The sequence below is a fragment of the Pararge aegeria genome, chromosome 9 (genome assembly GCF_905163445.1).
Source record: "Pararge aegeria chromosome 9, ilParAegt1.1, whole genome shotgun sequence".
Classification (NCBI taxonomy): domain Eukaryota; kingdom Metazoa; phylum Arthropoda; class Insecta; order Lepidoptera; family Nymphalidae; genus Pararge; species Pararge aegeria.
The window spans coordinates 9,497,835-9,516,084 of record NC_053188.1 but is presented as its reverse complement, the minus strand read 5'-3'; the positions used below and the strand labels follow the sequence as shown (position 1 = coordinate 9,516,084).

General features: G+C 32.5%; 2 protein-coding genes across 2 annotated transcripts; one reads left to right on the top strand and one right to left on the bottom strand.

Moving 5' to 3' along the window:
• Positions 1-691: 691 nt before the first annotated feature.
• LOC120626313 (ras-related protein Rab-8A) lies at positions 692-7,355 on the top strand. Its single transcript, XM_039893785.1, has 5 exons — positions 692-897; positions 2,401-2,600; positions 5,096-5,188; positions 5,298-5,411; positions 7,068-7,355. The coding sequence occupies exons 1-5, from the start codon at positions 774-776 to the stop codon at positions 7,149-7,151; spliced, it is 615 nt and encodes a 204-aa protein (XP_039749719.1). The 5' UTR covers positions 692-773; the 3' UTR covers positions 7,152-7,355.
• Positions 7,356-11,474: 4,119 nt separating this feature from the next.
• On the bottom strand, positions 11,475-16,748 carry LOC120626282. Its single transcript, XM_039893728.1, has 5 exons — positions 16,562-16,748; positions 15,625-15,813; positions 14,944-15,082; positions 13,988-14,120; positions 11,475-12,708 (listed from the first exon to the last, which is right to left on the bottom strand). Exons 1-5 carry the CDS (start codon positions 16,697-16,699, stop codon positions 12,552-12,554), a joined length of 756 nt encoding a protein of 251 aa, XP_039749662.1. The 5' UTR covers positions 16,700-16,748; the 3' UTR covers positions 11,475-12,551.
• Positions 16,749-18,250: the final 1,502 nt, after the last annotated feature.

Below are 18,250 nucleotides of genomic sequence, written 5' to 3'. Positions count from 1 at the left end.
AGCTATAGATGCGGAGTCCGGCGCCGCTGCTAATTTAATCGAGTAGGAGTTAAAGGTGAGAACAGCACCACGCCTGTCTTTAAATTTCGTATTGGTTGGAGCTCAAAATCATTATTTTTGGTCCGACAACAACCAGTGTTGGTTAAATGGCCAACAGCCCCGTCTCGTCCTCGCTAGCCTGGCATCCAAGTCTGGTCTGATGTTTGTTTGTTGTGCATTTTATCGTAGGCATAGACGTATCGACAAGCAATTAGCATTTTTATGGATTTCAATAGTTTCAATAGGTATAATTTGTAGAAGGTATGTGCATTCAATATCGTAAAACCGATTAGGGGTGAACGCTTAATTAACTGTTTCTAATTCGTAGAATGCACCGTTACTTAATATCAGATGAGATCGCAGTCAAATCTATCTTAACATTGAATAAAAAAAAAGAATCGACTATAACTTAATTTTTTCGTCGAAACATTTCGAATAGGTACAAAGCCAAATCCAAGCATCGTGTCTTAACAAATTCGGCTTTTATTAGAATGTTACACAAAAAACCAACATTGAACGAACGGTCGATACGGTGTCTGCACAGTACAGACAGTACAGTCTCAAGGAAAACCCAACTCTCCGAGGGCATTATCTTATATTAGTTTCTATTTGAGAGTTGAGACAAGGGTGATCCTGCACATGCGCTTTAACCATCATTGATTTTTCACAGTTTGACAGTTCGCCCGATGTTTTGAGCGACCGCCCGCGTATAGGACACAAAGTAAACAAAAAATATGGCTTTAGATTTTTCTGCTACGTATAAGTTATTGGTTTTAGGTGATTCGAATGTAGGCAAAACGTGTATAGTGCATAGATATTGTGATGAAAGATACTACGATATTTACATATCTACAATTGGTGAGTTATGTATTTTAATTTACATTTTATATGTATTTGTTTGTCAGGTGAGGCTTCGTTTCTTTGTTGTAAAGGATTTAACTTTCTAATTGCGGATTTTGTTATTCTCAAACAGTTTATTTAGCTTTGCAATTAGGTAAGTTATTAAGATCTGGAATAGTTATTTCCGGGTAATGGTAGGTGCATTCATGTCTTAATATTTTATACAGTTTTAAACCAGACCTATTCTTAACTTTGTAAAATCAAACATAATTAGTTACTTAAAACTAAATCTGAGATGATCTAAGTGACAATGATTATTTTATAGTGAAACCTTTACAATTTAATGAGGGAGGAGGAGGAACTTTATCGTCTGAGATTCTTCAAGTAGGTAAAGTTTTACGATAAAGTACAAACACTTAGTATGATAAATGAGTACTTAGGTACCTTACATGACTTCAATTTAATTTGTATTCGGTATGTGGCCTATGTATTTGTTATAATTAATAATTTTAAACTTTAAAATGGATTGATAAATATAATGTAATTCGGTAGGTATATGGAATTTCTTATTTTTTTATTGATAACAAGTAATCGGATCACGAACAAAAGAAAATGATGCTTGCTATTGATCTCTGTGTATATTTTTAAATAATAATTTAAGTAAGTATATAAAAAATAAAATCGGTTTATTTCAACATTAATGTAATTAAGTGATTATATTAAAAAGCTGATTAAAAAATTAAAGATTATATTAATTAAAAATTAAAGATTATATTAATTTTTTTTTATTCTACTGAATTATATTATGCAAACTAACTGGTAATTCTTCAAAATGTGCTAGGAGAAATAAAAAAGTACCAAGGCAGGCTAGCTGGTGCTTATAGGTTTGTTTCTTCTAACCCGTCTTATAATGTTAAACTTGTTAGTGTTTTCAAATAAAAATAGTACAGGGCCATTATTGTAGAAGTAAGTAGGTAGGTACATATAAATAAAATAACAAGACAAATGTACTGATAAGTAAACTTATGTACCTACTTATCTTTTCAAAATATTTTGGAAACAAAATTTACGTCTAAAGTGTCTTTGTTTACATTTAGGAAAGGTAAGGAGAAAGGTAATGTATCAGCAGATTGGAAAACAGGTGCATCACTACGTCATCCAGTAGGAATCCTTACATTAATATAATAAATGCTTAAATGTTTGTTTGTTTGTTCTTCTCTAAGGCCCTTATTAGTTATACCGACCAATCAACTAGATTTTTGGGATATAGTAAGTTAAAAGGACGGAGAATGATATAGGCTACTTTTAATACCAGAAAAACAAATGATTTGTAAAAAAAAACGATTGGTGGATGTGTAATAAAAGTGTACGTAGGACGCGGGCAACAATTTTCAACTAATAATTGTATAAATTCATACTTTTTACCCTTGAAATTTAATCTACCTGTGCAATCATTGTTCCTTGTAGGTACCTACCTAATAATATGTATAACATTAACAAAATAATTTTACAAATTTGCAGGTATAGATTTCAAACAAAAGATAATTAATTTGGACGGCGTGCCCATCAAACTCCAAATATGGGATACAGCGGGTCAAGAAAGATTTCGTACTCTAACTACGGCATACTACAGAGGTGCAATGGGGATAATTCTCATGTATGACATCACCAATCTGGAATCCTTTAACCACCTGTCATACTGGCTGAGGAATATTCAAGAGGTAAATCTTTATTATGTTATATTTCCCCTAGATAGTTGATGTCAACTTGTATCTGAAGAGGTTTAGGTATTGCATTTGACTTTTTAATCTTTAAAAGAATCATTCAAGCTACTTTCTAAGTGTAACTACCTAACCCTAAGGCTAGGCGGGGCAGTTCCTCGAGCTCCTAAGCTACGGTTAAGTTTCCGGCTCCCGGCAGTATTATAGGGGTTTAAGCGGTTCCTAAAACTTGTCTCATCCTAAAAATATACTAGCGAAGCTCCATACGCAACAATTGTTTTAAAGTATTTACTATTTTGTTTAAAAAAGATTCCTTTTTAATTTTTACGCCGGAGCCTTTGATTCGGTACGTCAATGTATACGTTGCAAGAAAAAATTATGCTCGAAGGGCGGAAGGGCGCAACATCCCTTATCTTGGATGAAACCAGTTTTGTGCGAGTTCATTGGATGTCAACCACGCCTCGGTGGAAGAACAAGGTTGTGCAATTTCTGAGTACACTCACACCTAGACGTACCATATATATTAGGCAGGCATTAAAATTTGTGATATTCATTCCTAATATGAGGAGCAAGATTTTAGTTTACTTTTTAAAATAGTTAGGTACTATGTGTCATACTAACTTGAGATTAGATATTAGAATACACTTTTATTATGCACCAAAGAAAAACATAGTGACAGAGGTATAAACACATTGTTTGATTCTGTTTATTAGTTATTAATTCTGTAACAGACCTGTAAGATTTTGAAGTTTTTTAATAAATTTTGGTTGTAATTCCATTACTTTACTCAAACGCCGCATTAGATCGAGATTCCTAAATTTCTAAACTAAAATATTAATAATTTAACCCTAAAACGTCCTTATACAGTATCTATAAAATCGTATTCTAAGTCATATTTATGGAAATAAAGTAATATATTGATTTTTTAAGTGCATATTGTGTTTAGGGTGATATAATACAAACGGTTTTTGAATAAAAACGAAAAGAAACTAAACCGTTTTCATAAAACTGTATTTGAAATTCCAGTGTTCACTATAGGTCATTGCCAATAAGATTACTAACAAATTATGTAGGTAATTATTTTATCCTTCGTCACGTCCCCTGCTCTGTTACGCTCCAGTGGAAATGCACCTAAAGCGGAGCTCTTTTTTGTGGTCTCATGACGTAATACCATTCTCTTGTTTACTTATTATAATGGTCGAGTTACTATGACATCGTCAAAAGCCAAACCTATGAATCATGTAGGTCCACATAGTTGATACTTGCTTGACATGTAATCTCTTCATGTTATAACACTTTGGTAGCTGAAAAAGCGAGTTTAGTAATTACTAGGTATATTAAATTAATTGAGTGTAAGACAAACCCTGGAACCCAGATTATGGCAGTATGGTGGGTCAATGCTATCACTCAAAAGTTGTATAATTTACCTATGTCATACTATGTCGGTATTTTGTTAATGTCCTAAGATAAGGTACGATATCGTTTTTAACTAACCCTTATCACTCATCAGCCATAATTAATGCTCGACTACTGGACATAGGCATACATATTAGACTACTGGGACTGGTAGGCACTGGTTTTCCTTGCCACATAATTGTAAATAAATATAAATATACTACGACAATACACACATAACCATCTAGCCCCAAAGTAAGCCTAGCTTGTGTTATGGTTACTTAGATAGCTGATGAAGATCTTTATGAATTTAAGTTATAACACACATAAATACTTATAAGTACAGATGAACACCCACTACCCAGACACTGAAAAACATCCATGTTCATCATACAAATATGTTCCAGTTGTGGGAATCGAACCCACGCAACCCACGAATCGAAATCGCTGCCCACTGCGCCAGTTGGCCGTCAATTAGCCTCCTAGTACTTTTTTTATTTTTTTTACATTACCAAAAAAACAATTTAAACTTGCTTGTACAGTATGAAGACAAAATGTTCAGCTACATATAGGTAAACACCGCATGCAAATAAATGGTGTTAAACTAGCCTACAATTACATAAACAAGATAGAAGTATATCCAGTGTAGGCAATGTATATAATTTCATTAAGGCTATCAAATAATGAAAAAGTCTTAAGAGCTGTTGAAAGATTGATTAGGTTTTATGTTTTTGTGTGACAAATGCAATGACATATTTAAAAATAATCTGGATCTTGAAAAAAGCGCCTCCTACTTTTAACTATAGATAAGAGATTGAGTAGGTATCCCATAGGCCATATGATCAAAAAATCAATAATAATGACATTTTAGTTCCACTGCTTTGTAAGTGTGTATCCAATCGTTCAGTATTCATATGTGACCTATGTAAATACAATTTTTTGTAATTCGTATGCCATCCCATCGATCGGAGCTATGTACGATGAAGGCACTATTTCATACTACCTCCTACCTCATAATCAACAAAGTGAAAACGTTTAAATTCTTATCTACACCAAGTAACTATTACCTAAGTACTTTTATTGTTTTATATTATTTTCAGTATGCATCCCCAGACGTTATAAAAGTTTTAGTGGGCAATAAATGCGATGTGCACGACAATCATCGGGCAGTTCCGAAAGAAAGAGGCCAAAAGGTAAGCCCACCTACGTTATTTTCTCTCTTTAAACTTACTTAAACATTTTGCACCAGTTAGACAATATTATGAAGATTAGGTAAATTATTTATTATTTTCTACCTTTTAGATTGCTGATGATTTTGACATGCCGTTCTTTGAAGTATCGTGCAAAAGTAATATCAACATAGAGGATGCTTTTTTGACGTTAGCCAGAAAAATAAGAGAATATCGAGAGACTAAGGTAAGTTTAATTTAATTCGTCTGTTATCGCCCTATATATTCGAACTTTTATGTATGGAAGCTGGCATAGCTGACATATGCGAGATCGGTTCAATCCTTTTTAAGTTTAAATTTAGTACCTACTAATATTCGAAGAATATATCAATTAGATACCCATTAACACTAAAATACCTACCTATCTGAGATAACCCGGAAAATCCAGACACAAATAAGTTATTGCATAAAACATATTTTCAAGTTCAAAAATAACACAAACTCCATGAAAGCATGGAGTTGCAATTTTAAAATTTTCTTTTATAGTGCTATAAATACTTGGTTATTTGATACGTAGCCTAATTTCATATCCATCAGTAGGTAGATTTGTGTAGGCTGTGCTTGGTCTGATAATTATTGGCAAAGTTCAAAAACAGGTTAGTTATTGTCCTTTGGTTTGTTTTTTTTTTCGTGTCGCTTCAAAAACGGACGATGCACCTACGTGTGGTCGAAGACACTTTTTATGCGCATTTTGTTACCGGATGACATTTTGTAACCATAACATAAAAAGTCCTGCAATATGATACCTACATGAACATGAAAATCTGGCACCTTCGGATATCCGTATGAACCGAAGATTTTTTTGAATGAATGTATAAAATATGGCAAATTGATACACGACACGATACATCCTTTGTTGATTTTGTCATATAAGTACCCTTCAATAATTCCTTCATTCTTAGGTAGTTACGCACCTACTTGCCGTTATTAGCGGTCAGGTCTCTTCAGTTTTCTAGTTACTCTGATAGATTTGATGACCAGTTTGATGGTTTTAAAAGAGAACTTTTTCAATTGACGGCCGATTGGCGCAGTTTGCAGCAACCCTGCTTTCTGAGCCCAGGGCCGTGGGTTCGATTCCCACAACTGGAAAATGTTTGGGTGACGAGCATGAATGTTTGTCAGTGTCTGGGTGTTTATATGTATATTCTAAGTATTTATGTATATTATTCATAAAAATATTCATCAGTCGTCTTAGTACCCATAACACAAGCTACGCTTACTTTGGGGCTAGATGGCATAGATCGTAGTATATTTATTTATTTAATTACCTAAGTAGGTCTGTCGAAAAATAACTGTTTTATTTATATGTAGTTCTTAAATTTTTTTACTCGGGATTACTTTTGCATTAGGTGTCCTAAAAAAATTTTTTGCTGCTATCAAAAAACTCTTGATGACAAACTATTTATTTTAATAAGAATCAATACTGCGTTACCTACTTTTGTTTCTACCAGCGATATAGTAAAATTTGAGAACACAAAAGCTTCTATTGCTACTTAACTATGACAATTATATATCAGGGATTTTGTTTTGGTAACTACGCGAGTACCTACTTTAATCATGTAATACATAATTTTTATTTTTCATCGATAGTTTTCTCAGCGCACGCCAAGTGATGAATTTTAGAGGCAAAATGTTGCTACTTTGGGTTACATTATTCCAAATTTCTTAGAGTCTCCCAATTCCCAATTATAGCCTTTCTTTTGGCGAAGAAATGGTAAAAATCGGTCCGGTACTTTCGTAGTCTATTGGGTACAAACAAATAAAAAATCTTTTCTCTTTATAATATTAGAACCTACCTATAAATGTACCTACTTAAACTAACAGCAAAATTGTAATTTTACAGGCTGACGCTTTCGAGTTAAAGGAACGGGACAGCGTAATAAAGGCATCTGAATCCGAAACAGACGTATCAAAGTGCAGCTGCTAGCTTGACGAGATTTTATAAAGACCTTTCTACTGGATCAATCCATCAATGCAATTAGTAGGTATCTATACGTTATTCACAACACCTGGCAAGAGTAAATGAAACTTATTTTGTAAGAAACCAAAGTTCGCTGAGGACGAGATTATACAACGTGTAAATGAAAAACGAAATAATACTTCGCAGGCTTTAGAGGTACATTATGTACTGTCGCTGAGACTTATCTGTAAAACCGAAAACCTAATAGTTTTTGAGTAAACCACTGCAATAACTTTTACTGAAAGAAATCAGATACAGGCTTAACATCACATGCAAAATTAAAATCATGCGACTCCTGTCACTTTATCAGGAACGCGTCGCGTAGCGTAGGTACTTTGCGTGTGTCGGTCTTTTGTTTTCAATAGGGTTGCAATAAGTAAACAATTAGAATGTTTTCAATTCGTTTGTATGGAAAGATAAATATGCCTCTTTTTGATTTAATATTTTTACAGGGCGATTCCTTATGAAAGCCTTCATCATTATTTCGTAATTCGGTTACACGTTGTATTTCCAAGGTAAGTGCCCGCAGGTTGTAGATCCTTGCCTCCCAAATACCTAGGGTGCTACCAAAAAGGTGAGGCTTTTACTAAGTATTACTAAGAGGTGTAGGCTATTTTAAACTTTGTAAGGGTCTTCGTAATCCAAGTACCGAAGAGTAAACCTACCAGCTGGTTCGCGATGACATTCGTTCACAACTATTTGTCTATGACCAGAGTTTCGAGAACATTAAACTAGGAAATGTACGACCATTTGTAAGAAGTTAAACACGTGTAGAAACCCACAGGTATGCTCGCGCTGAGAGTTAATAATAAGACATTGAAAATTTTCACTTTTAAGATTGAAGGAATAATAAAATTTTATAGTTTTATATAGATAAAGCCTAAGATGAAGTGATGAATTAATCAAATATAATTTTAAAAAAACGTATTTGAATTTCATAGACCTAATAATGTATGCACCTATTGAAGTAAATAAGAACTTAATTACTTACAACGTATATAACAATATCGTATGTGGAATTTATCAAGATAATTTATACTAAATAAATAAATTAAGTGAGTAGGAACTCCTTACTTAACCATACCTTATTAAACTTTATATAGGTACTCGTATCTGTAATAAAGTTAGACTTAGATGTTTAAGGTATTTGTTTCGGAATTTCAAAATAAATAAATAATAAACACAAAAGTACCTACAGTACCTACTTTACACTACAGCTATATTACCATCAAATAAATAGGCTTATAGTTTTCTAAGCCTAGGCTGAAAATCGAATACGGTGGTACCAAAGTAATAAATAACGATGCAACTTAAGGTAGAATTGCGCTTGCAAGATTATTATAACAGGTTCAAATACGAAAGCCCCAAAACGTTCAATAGTTTCTAGCGTCTCACCGTTTCAGATTGGTTACTAAACTTTGCTGATTTATTATAGAAGGCGTATACTCTTGCAATATATTCAATCGTTACTATCTTTAACATTTTCTACCATTAAAATTTTAGCATTAAATTACATGTAGGTAGGTACCTACCTCTTTTGAAATTCCGATTTCAAAATAGAGACTGTACACACGCTTTAGTTATGCATATCTGTAATTATTATGTGTGCTCTATGCATGTTTAACCACTATAAATTTGCAATATAATATTCTTCAATTACTAGTTTAAAGATAATAATAAGTTACCTTCATAAAGTAATAGATTCAAAATTTAAAAAGATAAAGAACAACAATTTTATATACATTCAAGTCTTTCTGAACGACTTGAAACTGCTAAGATATACTTGATTATACGTGAGCTATAAATAAAACAAAACTCTTTATTGTACCTACAACTTTCTATTTGTGACACACAAATATTCATTAATTTAGATACATAGGTTAGTTAATATAACTCACGCATTCCAAACTTGGCTGGATTTTACTTATTTTACATTACCTTTTTATTTTGTTAAAGGACAGTCAGTGACATACGTGAATAACTAACCGATGTTTGGTTCTTTAGAATGAATATAGTTCATAATTTTAATACAAAATAAAAAATTAAAATATAACTTACTGTTTTATTCTATTGCGATTAGGTAAAGGTGAAAAGTAGAAAATATTTTAATAAACAAATTATAATGTTTAATAATGTATTCCTGTGATATGTTCTTAGTTCTCAGGATTCTTTTATTGGGAGCACGTCAAAAATATATGCTTACCGAATGATTATTTAAACGCAACTAAGAACAATCTTAGTTATCAATTAGGTACTTTGATAAATAAAAAAGTGGCTTGTCGCACAAAATTTTAAACAATGTATTTAAAACGTGTTACTAAACAATAAAAGGGAATAAAGTAAATGATAAACTTTTTTATTACAGAATAAATATTTATATTATTTTGTTAATTGAATAGAGATGCAATAACAAAAAAAAAAAAACGCATTGAAAAATTAAATAAATAATTGCATTCTAATATTAAAAATACATCTTTTTTAATTAGATCCTTATATCTCGAACGTGCGAATGCTTGCTGCAATACTCACCACCACACTTCTCTAACGACCCTGACGACTCTAAAATTAATAACATCTTACTGTGGTTTTGCATTATTAGTACAATTATTAACATAAAAACATGCATTTGACTTATAATAATTTCAGCTTGTGGTTAATAAAATATTATTTTAACATATTTATCAATTTACGCATCGAAGCATTTGCTCACTGTAAAAACTCATAACACACTTTACGAATTTAAATAGAAAGTATTGACCTTCTTCCCTAGTTATTGATTGTTATATTATAAATCCAGCATGAAAATATTTATTGTAACGTGATATATATACGTGTACATTTTGATGGCCGATTGGCGCTGTGGGTAGCGTACATGCTTTCAGAGCCAAGGCCGTAGGTTCGATCCCACAAATGGAAAATGTTTGTGTGATGAATGTTTTTCAGTGTCCGGGTGTTTATCTGTATTTTATAAGTATTTATGTATATTATTTATAAAAATATTCAATAGTAATCTTAGTACCCATAACACAAGCTACGCTTACTTTGGGGCTAGATGGCGATGTGTGTATTTTCATAGTATATTTATTTATTTAGCGCAAACTTAAAAATTTGGCCACTGGCACAATTATCAATAATGATAACGGAAAATATGAGCCAGTAGCAACTTCTTGACACTCGAATCGACTTAAATGTCAGTAAAATTGGATGAAAGTTAATTAATGTTGTTAACCGATAACATTTAGTTTCTAGTTGCTTGCACCGAACAATTTTTAGAAGCCTTCCATTAGGTTAGTAGAAGGTAGTAACTGGACATCAAAAGTGTATACATCTGCGCAGGTAGTTTTTGGTACTGATTGTATGGAAATAAAATATTCAAAAGTATCCAACACGAGAAATGTCTGCAGTCTTATCCATACATAAATAAGGTACTAAAGCGGTAATTTGCTATTCGCCATAGGACACGGCATTCAATAATGTGAAACTGATAAGAAACAAGGACAAGGTGTCTTAGTTTTATAAATGTCCAGACGCTATATTATTTAACGTACTACAACAGTACAACCGGCGAATATGTCCTGACGGCCACAGCAAGCGCAGTTTATGGTAACAGTGCCCTGTGTCACTAACAAAGTGTCTAAGTTTGGGTAGCGCCTAAACTTTTCAGGAATTACGATACATCAACTTTATAACATAAAAATACAATTCAGTGTATAATATTTCATGATGCAATCATTTATTATTTTTAAATTAAATCAAATGGTGCTGCATACCAAATATTTGTTTGGACCAGGTTTGGTACCCTTTTGTAAACAAATCTTAAAATTAAACTAATATATCCTTTGCAACAAAGAAAATAGTGAAGATGACGACACTACTTTTTGACCTGTCAATTAAGTTTATTTTAGAGATTTCTTTGCAACATAACTATTAGTACCACGAAGTAAGAACCTAATTATAATTTAATTAAAGAAAATATTTCTCTGGTATTTCCCATTTACTCTATTGATTTGAAACAATTTTGTCTATTATTTCTCCTCCTGTACATTATATACCTAAGCTAGCGTTTATATGAGCTCGCACTAACTCGTCATGGTAGAAAATAAATTCCAAGCCATTGTTTTATTCTAATTATTTTTAAATCTAAATTTCGATATTAATAATTGATTATTATATGATGTTTGCTCTATAGGACAGATTGAAAATAAAAACATTGGATATTTATTTGTTCATTAAACATTTTTTTATTTGTTCCATGGAACAAATAAAAAAATGTATAATTTTGTACGACGACGTCATTTTTCAAAGAAGAAATGGGAACAATTCAATTTATGTTCATTATATGCAGTACCCTATTGTCTTTAAATTATTAAGCATCTTCTAAAGAATTTAAATTCATAGATGGGCTGTAAAAATACTTGTCACTTATTATAAATTATAAGAGAAGCCTTGTTCTAAAATAAAAAAATGTTGCTCCAACGCCTAAAATTAAGTTTACTCTCCGTAAGTTTACTCAAAGACACAACTGGATTAGTTTGATGTGTAATAAATAAAAATTTATAATAAATTATTTTTATTCGTGTTTTATTTATTTAGGGTTGGTTTTTCAATCTCCAATTATCTTGGGATAAAATTGGACGTTTTAACGTTAATTTGTAGGAAACCTGCCCACAATATGAGTGGGAATATAATAAATAATTGAGAACCTAATAAAATACTCTTAGGCATGCAGGTTTTCTCACAATTTTATCCTTCACCTCCGAAAAGACCGTGCCGGTTAATGAACTCGGTCCCCCCTAGAGGGAGGTAAAGCTCTAACCATATCCACCACCGATCATCGCGTTAAATATATAACCGATTAGAATATAAGTATTGCGACTGAAAAACCATCCCTATAGAAATTCGTGGGTTAGACCTTTCCATAATTCATTTCAAACTATCCTAATATTTACCTAACAAGTCTATTATAAGGTTAGATATTGGAAAAAACTTATATAAAGTAAAAGTAGTATGATAAAAGTTTGCGGGTTCTACACAATTTCAGGATTCTAAAAATCTTATATTTTACTACATAAGAACAGAATTTCACTCCAATGTTCCAAGCAATATTCTAAAAAAATAATTTGTCATCCAAATTGTATGTCTATATTATAGAGATAGAATTTGGAATAAAATGACAGATCTAAAGAAGATCCTTTTCGAAAGGGAACATTGCAAAAAGGATAGCACTACTTTAAGACTTGTCTGTTAAGACCACCACTAAAACTTTAATTAAACTGACATATGATTCTCATACTGTTGATGGTGGAGATCTAAAATAACTATTGGAATTATCTAAGTCATAAATATTGTAGAATAGAAATTTTAACGTCAAAGGTTTAGTTTCCTCTTCCTGGCAGGAAGCAATTCAGTTTTAATAATCTCTTTTTTAACAATGTTTGTAAGATTAGCTAGGTTTGGGGCGTTCGTTTGTTGTGACACAGGCTCCAACTTTACGGATACTTGGGTTTCAATCGTTTCTTGTTTGCTGAAATTGTAAGAAAAATAATAACTACAAGAAATAAATAAAATTAATACACAAAAGCCATAATGAAAATTTAAAAAAACGATTACGTACAACTATAATCTGGTCAAAATAAAGGTAAAAGCATTTCTTCATAGCGAAATTCCTCATCATTATCATCAATTCAACTAATTGACGTAGCTGACTGGCTATGGCTTTATAGGGAGGTCTTAAATCCACGGTACTGGAGTGCTCGTTTTCAGCGGCTCCCACGAACTCCTCTGATGTTTACCTCGTTAGGAGCCGATCTATACTGAGTTTTACGACCCGAGATCGCCTTCCAGCACCATGAAACCCTAGCAATCCTCGGTCCTTTGGTGTGAGACCTGCCATTTTCGATCCCCAACTTGTAGGTTTATAGAAATCATTTGTATGACCGCTTTGGCCCATAGGTTTAGGCCCGCCTTGATAGGTTCTCGCACACGTGAATCCCGTGCTCTCACTTATAGGTCTACGGAGTGGTATGAGTCAGGCCTATTCTCTGTATATAAAAAAGGCGCAATTCGGGTATTTATAATTTCTGAGTTTTCTTTGGTGCCTACCGACAAAGACGCGCTGCGAAGCGATTCAGTGTTCCGGTGCGATGTCGCGCAGAAACCGATTAGGGGTATGACTACCATACTCCCTAACAGGTTAGCCCGCTACCATCTTAGACTGCATCATCAATTACCTAAAGCTAGGTGAGATTGCAGTTAAGAGCTAACTTGTAGGGGAAAATGAAAATACTCTACCTATTCATATCAATTATCTTAACGTAACACGAAATAGCCGTGCTGTCATCGCCATCTGTCGGGCTGATTTGTGAATCTAAACCATCCAGGGTGCCACCCAAACACATACCAAAAAATTCATTCAAATTGGTTCAGTCGTTTAGGAGTTCAGTGAAATACACACACACACACACAAGAAATATATATATTTATATAAAGATGTTGATGTAGTTGGATACATCCAATGTGAGTGCACATGCACCTTGAGCTGGAATGATCGTATCTCCATTTATTCGATTTCAGTTAATTTCCCGGCACACACTTGCAACTTTTCGGAGTAATGTGCTTATTTAATTAAAGCTTGCTTTAACGGTGAAGGAAACCATCAGTAAGAAACCTGCATGCCTGAGAGTTCTACATGAGCTTCTGTGTGTGTGTGTTGTGAAGTCAGTGTTGGCCAGCATGGTGGACTACAGCCTAAACCCTTTGCGTAACGGGTTTAGCACTGTACAGTACTATTTATAATTACTCACATTTTTGGATTCTCATGATGAACGTCAACTTTTCTATCCAATATACTAAGTGGTAATTCAGCATCACCAAAGTTCACACTGTACATGCAATGTTTTTCCATATGAGCATTTTCGTTGAATGGTGCTATTGCAGCTGTAAGCATAAAATTAACAAATATTATTATAACACAATTAAATATTGCCTGTACCATAATTCTAGTTCAGAAGTTTTCAATTAAAATGTCACCAAGAATTTCATACGGGCCGGTTTGCGGGAAAGAGTTTTTTTTAAATTCCACTACAAGTTAGCCCTTGATTGCAATCTCGCCTGGTGGTTAGCAATTATGCAGTCTAAGATGGTAGCAGGCTAACCTGTTAGAGTTGTGATCCTGGCTCTCGGGATTACCTGGCCCAAAGGTTGTCCATCATCATATTGACTCATTATCGGCCCACTACAGGGCACGGTTATCCTGCCACAATGAGAAGGGGAAGCTGTCCAGTGCTATAAAGTGCAGCAATTTATAATATATAGTACAGTTTGATGGGCACTTTTGCCCGGGAGTAACCAGTTAATTATGATATAATTTTCAGTATTTATTACATTTAATGGATGGTATAATCAAGTAGATTTTTTTACGGTATAACAATAAGGGTTTCATACTAAAGAAGAAAATTTTTAGTCAAATAAAATATTGCAACCCTAAAAATCGACTTATTTGAGAATATTATAATATGACCTTTTCCTGTGTGTACGATTTGCATATACTCAGCATAAATATTTAAAAAAAAATCTTAATTTATGTGTGGAAAAAAACAAACAGCACTTAAGAAGGTGATTTTGGGGTGAAATTTTGATAATTATTCAGTTATAACTCTTCGTGGTAGTAAGTATATTTTGGGGTGAGTACAATAATGTGAAATTTCTTTCTGTTCAGTACAAGTATATATATATAATAATAATATTAATGTATTCTTACTATATCTAATTTTGCCTCCGAAGGACTTATATTCCTCAATCTCATCATCTTTTGTGATAAGCATCTTACGTAACTCTAGCTGGCTACTTCTCAAATCTTGTATAATTTTCATAGCTGGCTGAGTAATTTTTTGAAAAAACTGCAACATAAGAAACAAATTTTTTTTTTAATATTTAAAAATAGGAATATGGAGGAAAATGAGGGTTAACAATTTTACTAATAAAGCCACAATTAATTTGTGGCCTGTATTGGCATTTTAAATTGTTAAACAATTATTTTTATATTTAAAGGTTAAATAAATACTTTAAATTTAAAATGTACCATACCCCTTTTTATCCTTTAATAAAGTTAACATAGATATGTATACCTATGTTAACTTAGAAACTTTAAAATAAAAGACAAAAATGGAGTAATTACACAATTAAAAACCGTTGTGTTTTTTGTATTACTATTGACTATTGCCATTATTGTTTAAGCTTGCCAACCCGGAGTAGCATAGTGGGCTTATGATTTTTAAAATCCAGTCTCCTGAGAGCATGGGTTTGTGACTAATAAAGATATCCACTGGGCAAAGTGATGCAAAAACAATCCAATTGTATACTAACACCCTCAATTGTATGGCAGGCGTCAGACATGAGTACTTAGATAATCATGGAAAATACTCGGACTTAGGGATCTTACCAATTCTCTGGATCCTTCTTCCAAACTAATACTGAGTTTCAAAGGGAACCCTAACATTGTCATAGAAACTGAAAGTTTTTGTCCATCAACAGTAACTTTAATTTTCTTAAGTTCAGATGGCTTTTGAAGCATTTTATATCCTTTGTCTAAGAGTTCACTTTTATCCATTTCTAAACCAATATTACTCTCCTGTAAAATAGTAATATACTGTTAACTAAATGGGTAATATTATTCAAGTGACTTTCATCATTAAGAACCTATATGGATACAATTAAGATAATGTGTATACCTAATTATTAAAATATTAAAAAAAAGGCTTTTAGCCTTGCCTTAACCACTATGTCTAAGCTGTACTTTTGTCAATTTTGTTTTAAATTGCAGAAGTATTTAAGTAACTTTCTGCTTGTTAACCATTAGTGGTTTAGAGGTGTGTTAATAATTTATTTCAAACTACTACAGAAAGTTACAAGAGAACAGATTATAAAATATTAAACTAGATGTACTTACTAGATGAAGGTACAAAAGCAAGTTCTTTCCAAGTTATCTCTAAAGTGCAATCTCTACCAGACAACCTTCAGGTTCCAGCAAATATAAAAAGGTAGACATTACTAGGTGGTATGTAAGAAAGCATTAATGCAATGCAAACAAAATTATCAGATAAAATTAAAACAATTTTATAATATGTTTTTTTGATTTCAAGGACTTCAAAGAGAATGTCATTCTACATACTAACCCTGCAAGTCACGGTAAAGGGTGACATTAGAAAAACTTAAGGATGGAAGTTAATAAAGGGAGATTAGGATATGAGCTAGAGATTCTCTAGTAAGCTCTTTAACCCTTAGCTTTAGTAGAGGAAGTCTAAACTCGCTAACTGCTAATGTAGCTACATTACGCTCTAGTTGGACAGCACTCTAAAACTCTAAACATAGGTTATTACCATAAGTCGATTAATCAATTCATCTTCAGTGTAATAAACTTCCCAAATTGTAATGTAGTCTGTGATAACAATGTGATATCTTTGCTCTCTATCTAATAATAAGAAATAAGCTGGAGAGTTTTGTAATTCTTTCCACATTATTCTTCAAACAAATTGTGTAGTTTTATTTGGATAACAAAAAGTAAACATAAGACTGTCAGTGCCAAGTGTCAACAGGCACCACAGACTAATGACTTATATAGGCACAATATATACACTGTGGGGTTATGGGTTATTATACACTGTGGGGTGTGAAGTTTGCGACTATGGGTTCTAGCTATGGAGGGTAGAGGTAAGGAGAGTCATCTTATATGGGAGAAAAGTAGAAAAAGTGTCCAGTTGTATGCGCTAAATAACAGTTCAAAAATCCTCCACAATGGCGCTGGTGGATGCACAGGGTATGGTATGAATGTAGCAATCGTAGATGAATTGAAGTATGCCGAGTTAAAAAATTTAATGTCATTATCGACTAAAGTAGTTAATTATTGAGAATTTCAACAACTTACGTTGTACAAAATATTGTGGTAAATATAACCTTATTTCCTTGTTTATTTTTCTAGCCTACTCTAACAATATTTGGTTTGGCGCTTCTTTTAAGAGTTACCTTGATGCAAATGTGGCGCCATCCTAATTTAATACATTTTGACGACACTTTTTCATATACACAGATGATCCTCCTTACCTCTACCCTCCATAGTTCTAGCCTCAGAGTAAAGAAACTATTTAGATTGTATTGTTGACGAACTCTCCTCGCACCCACAGGTGGGGAAAGTCTGTGGGTGCATAGGTAGCTTTCCTAATTTGCATTATTGATTTAATATGTTACTATAAGCTCACTGATTTAAATAATAATCATATGTCGGAATATTGTCTTTTAGTTGCGAAACTAATCTAATAGGTATCTAAATAAACTATTTTATGTATAGGTAAATAACTCCGGTTATGAACCTAGTACCGTAAGATGGGGTGAATAGAAGCAATTTTAATTTTTTAATTTGATTTACCTACACAATGTTACGAATATCTGTGCACATGTAATTATAAAATGATGGTTTTGTTAAGGGTTAAAACCATTAATTTAATAAATTAGAATTTTTAAGCTTAATCAAAACTAGGTATTTAAAAATAAACCTGGTTAGAGCATTAAAAATTCGTACCCATGATTTCCAATTTCTATCGGTCCCTTAAGACTTATTAAAAAATTAAATTGAATAGTTGCAAATTTAGACCTTTTATTAAGAGGGTCTAGATATCAACCGATATGTGGTTTAATGTAAAATTTTATAAAATATAAAAATAAGTTCTCGATTAATTTTATGTAGGAAGACTAGAATATTGCACTGCAAATAAATTCCTTCTAATAGCGTTAAAATTATTGTAGTCTTATTTTATGTTAACATCAGAAAAATATATTTATTTCCGTAAATTTTGTTCTCTATCACTTAGCGCTATAACTTAAATTAATACAATTTAATCTTGAATTACGTACGGGTAATATCAAATATGTAATAATTTTATTAATGAAATTTATGAAATCTAAGTACTTCTCACAATAATCTCATAATACAATAATAGGTACGGTTTTTTAAATTCTACTTTAAAAAAAACATACCCTGCACAGTTCAAAATGTAAAGATTGCCTTTTCTTTG

Coding starts and splice junctions, on each gene's coding strand:
- LOC120626313 (XM_039893785.1), top strand. CDS start 774: ATGGCTTTAGATTTTTCTGCTACGTATAAGTTATTGGTTTTAGGTGAT. Junction 898..2,400: donor TATTTACATATCTACAATTG/GTGAGTTATGTA, acceptor ACAAATTTGCAG/GTATAGATTTCAAACAAAAG. Junction 5,189..5,297: donor CGAAAGAAAGAGGCCAAAAG/GTAAGCCCACCT, acceptor TCTACCTTTTAG/ATTGCTGATGATTTTGACAT.
- LOC120626282 (XM_039893728.1), bottom strand. CDS start 16,699: ATGTGGAAAGAATTACAAAACTCTCCAGCTTATTTCTTATTATTAGAT. Junction 15,083..15,624: donor AAGAAGGATCCAGAGAATTG/GTAAGATCCCTA, acceptor CTTATGTTGCAG/TTTTTTCAAAAAATTACTCA. Junction 12,709..13,987: donor CATCATGAGAATCCAAAAAT/GTGAGTAATTAT, acceptor TTACAATTTCAG/CAAACAAGAAACGATTGAAA.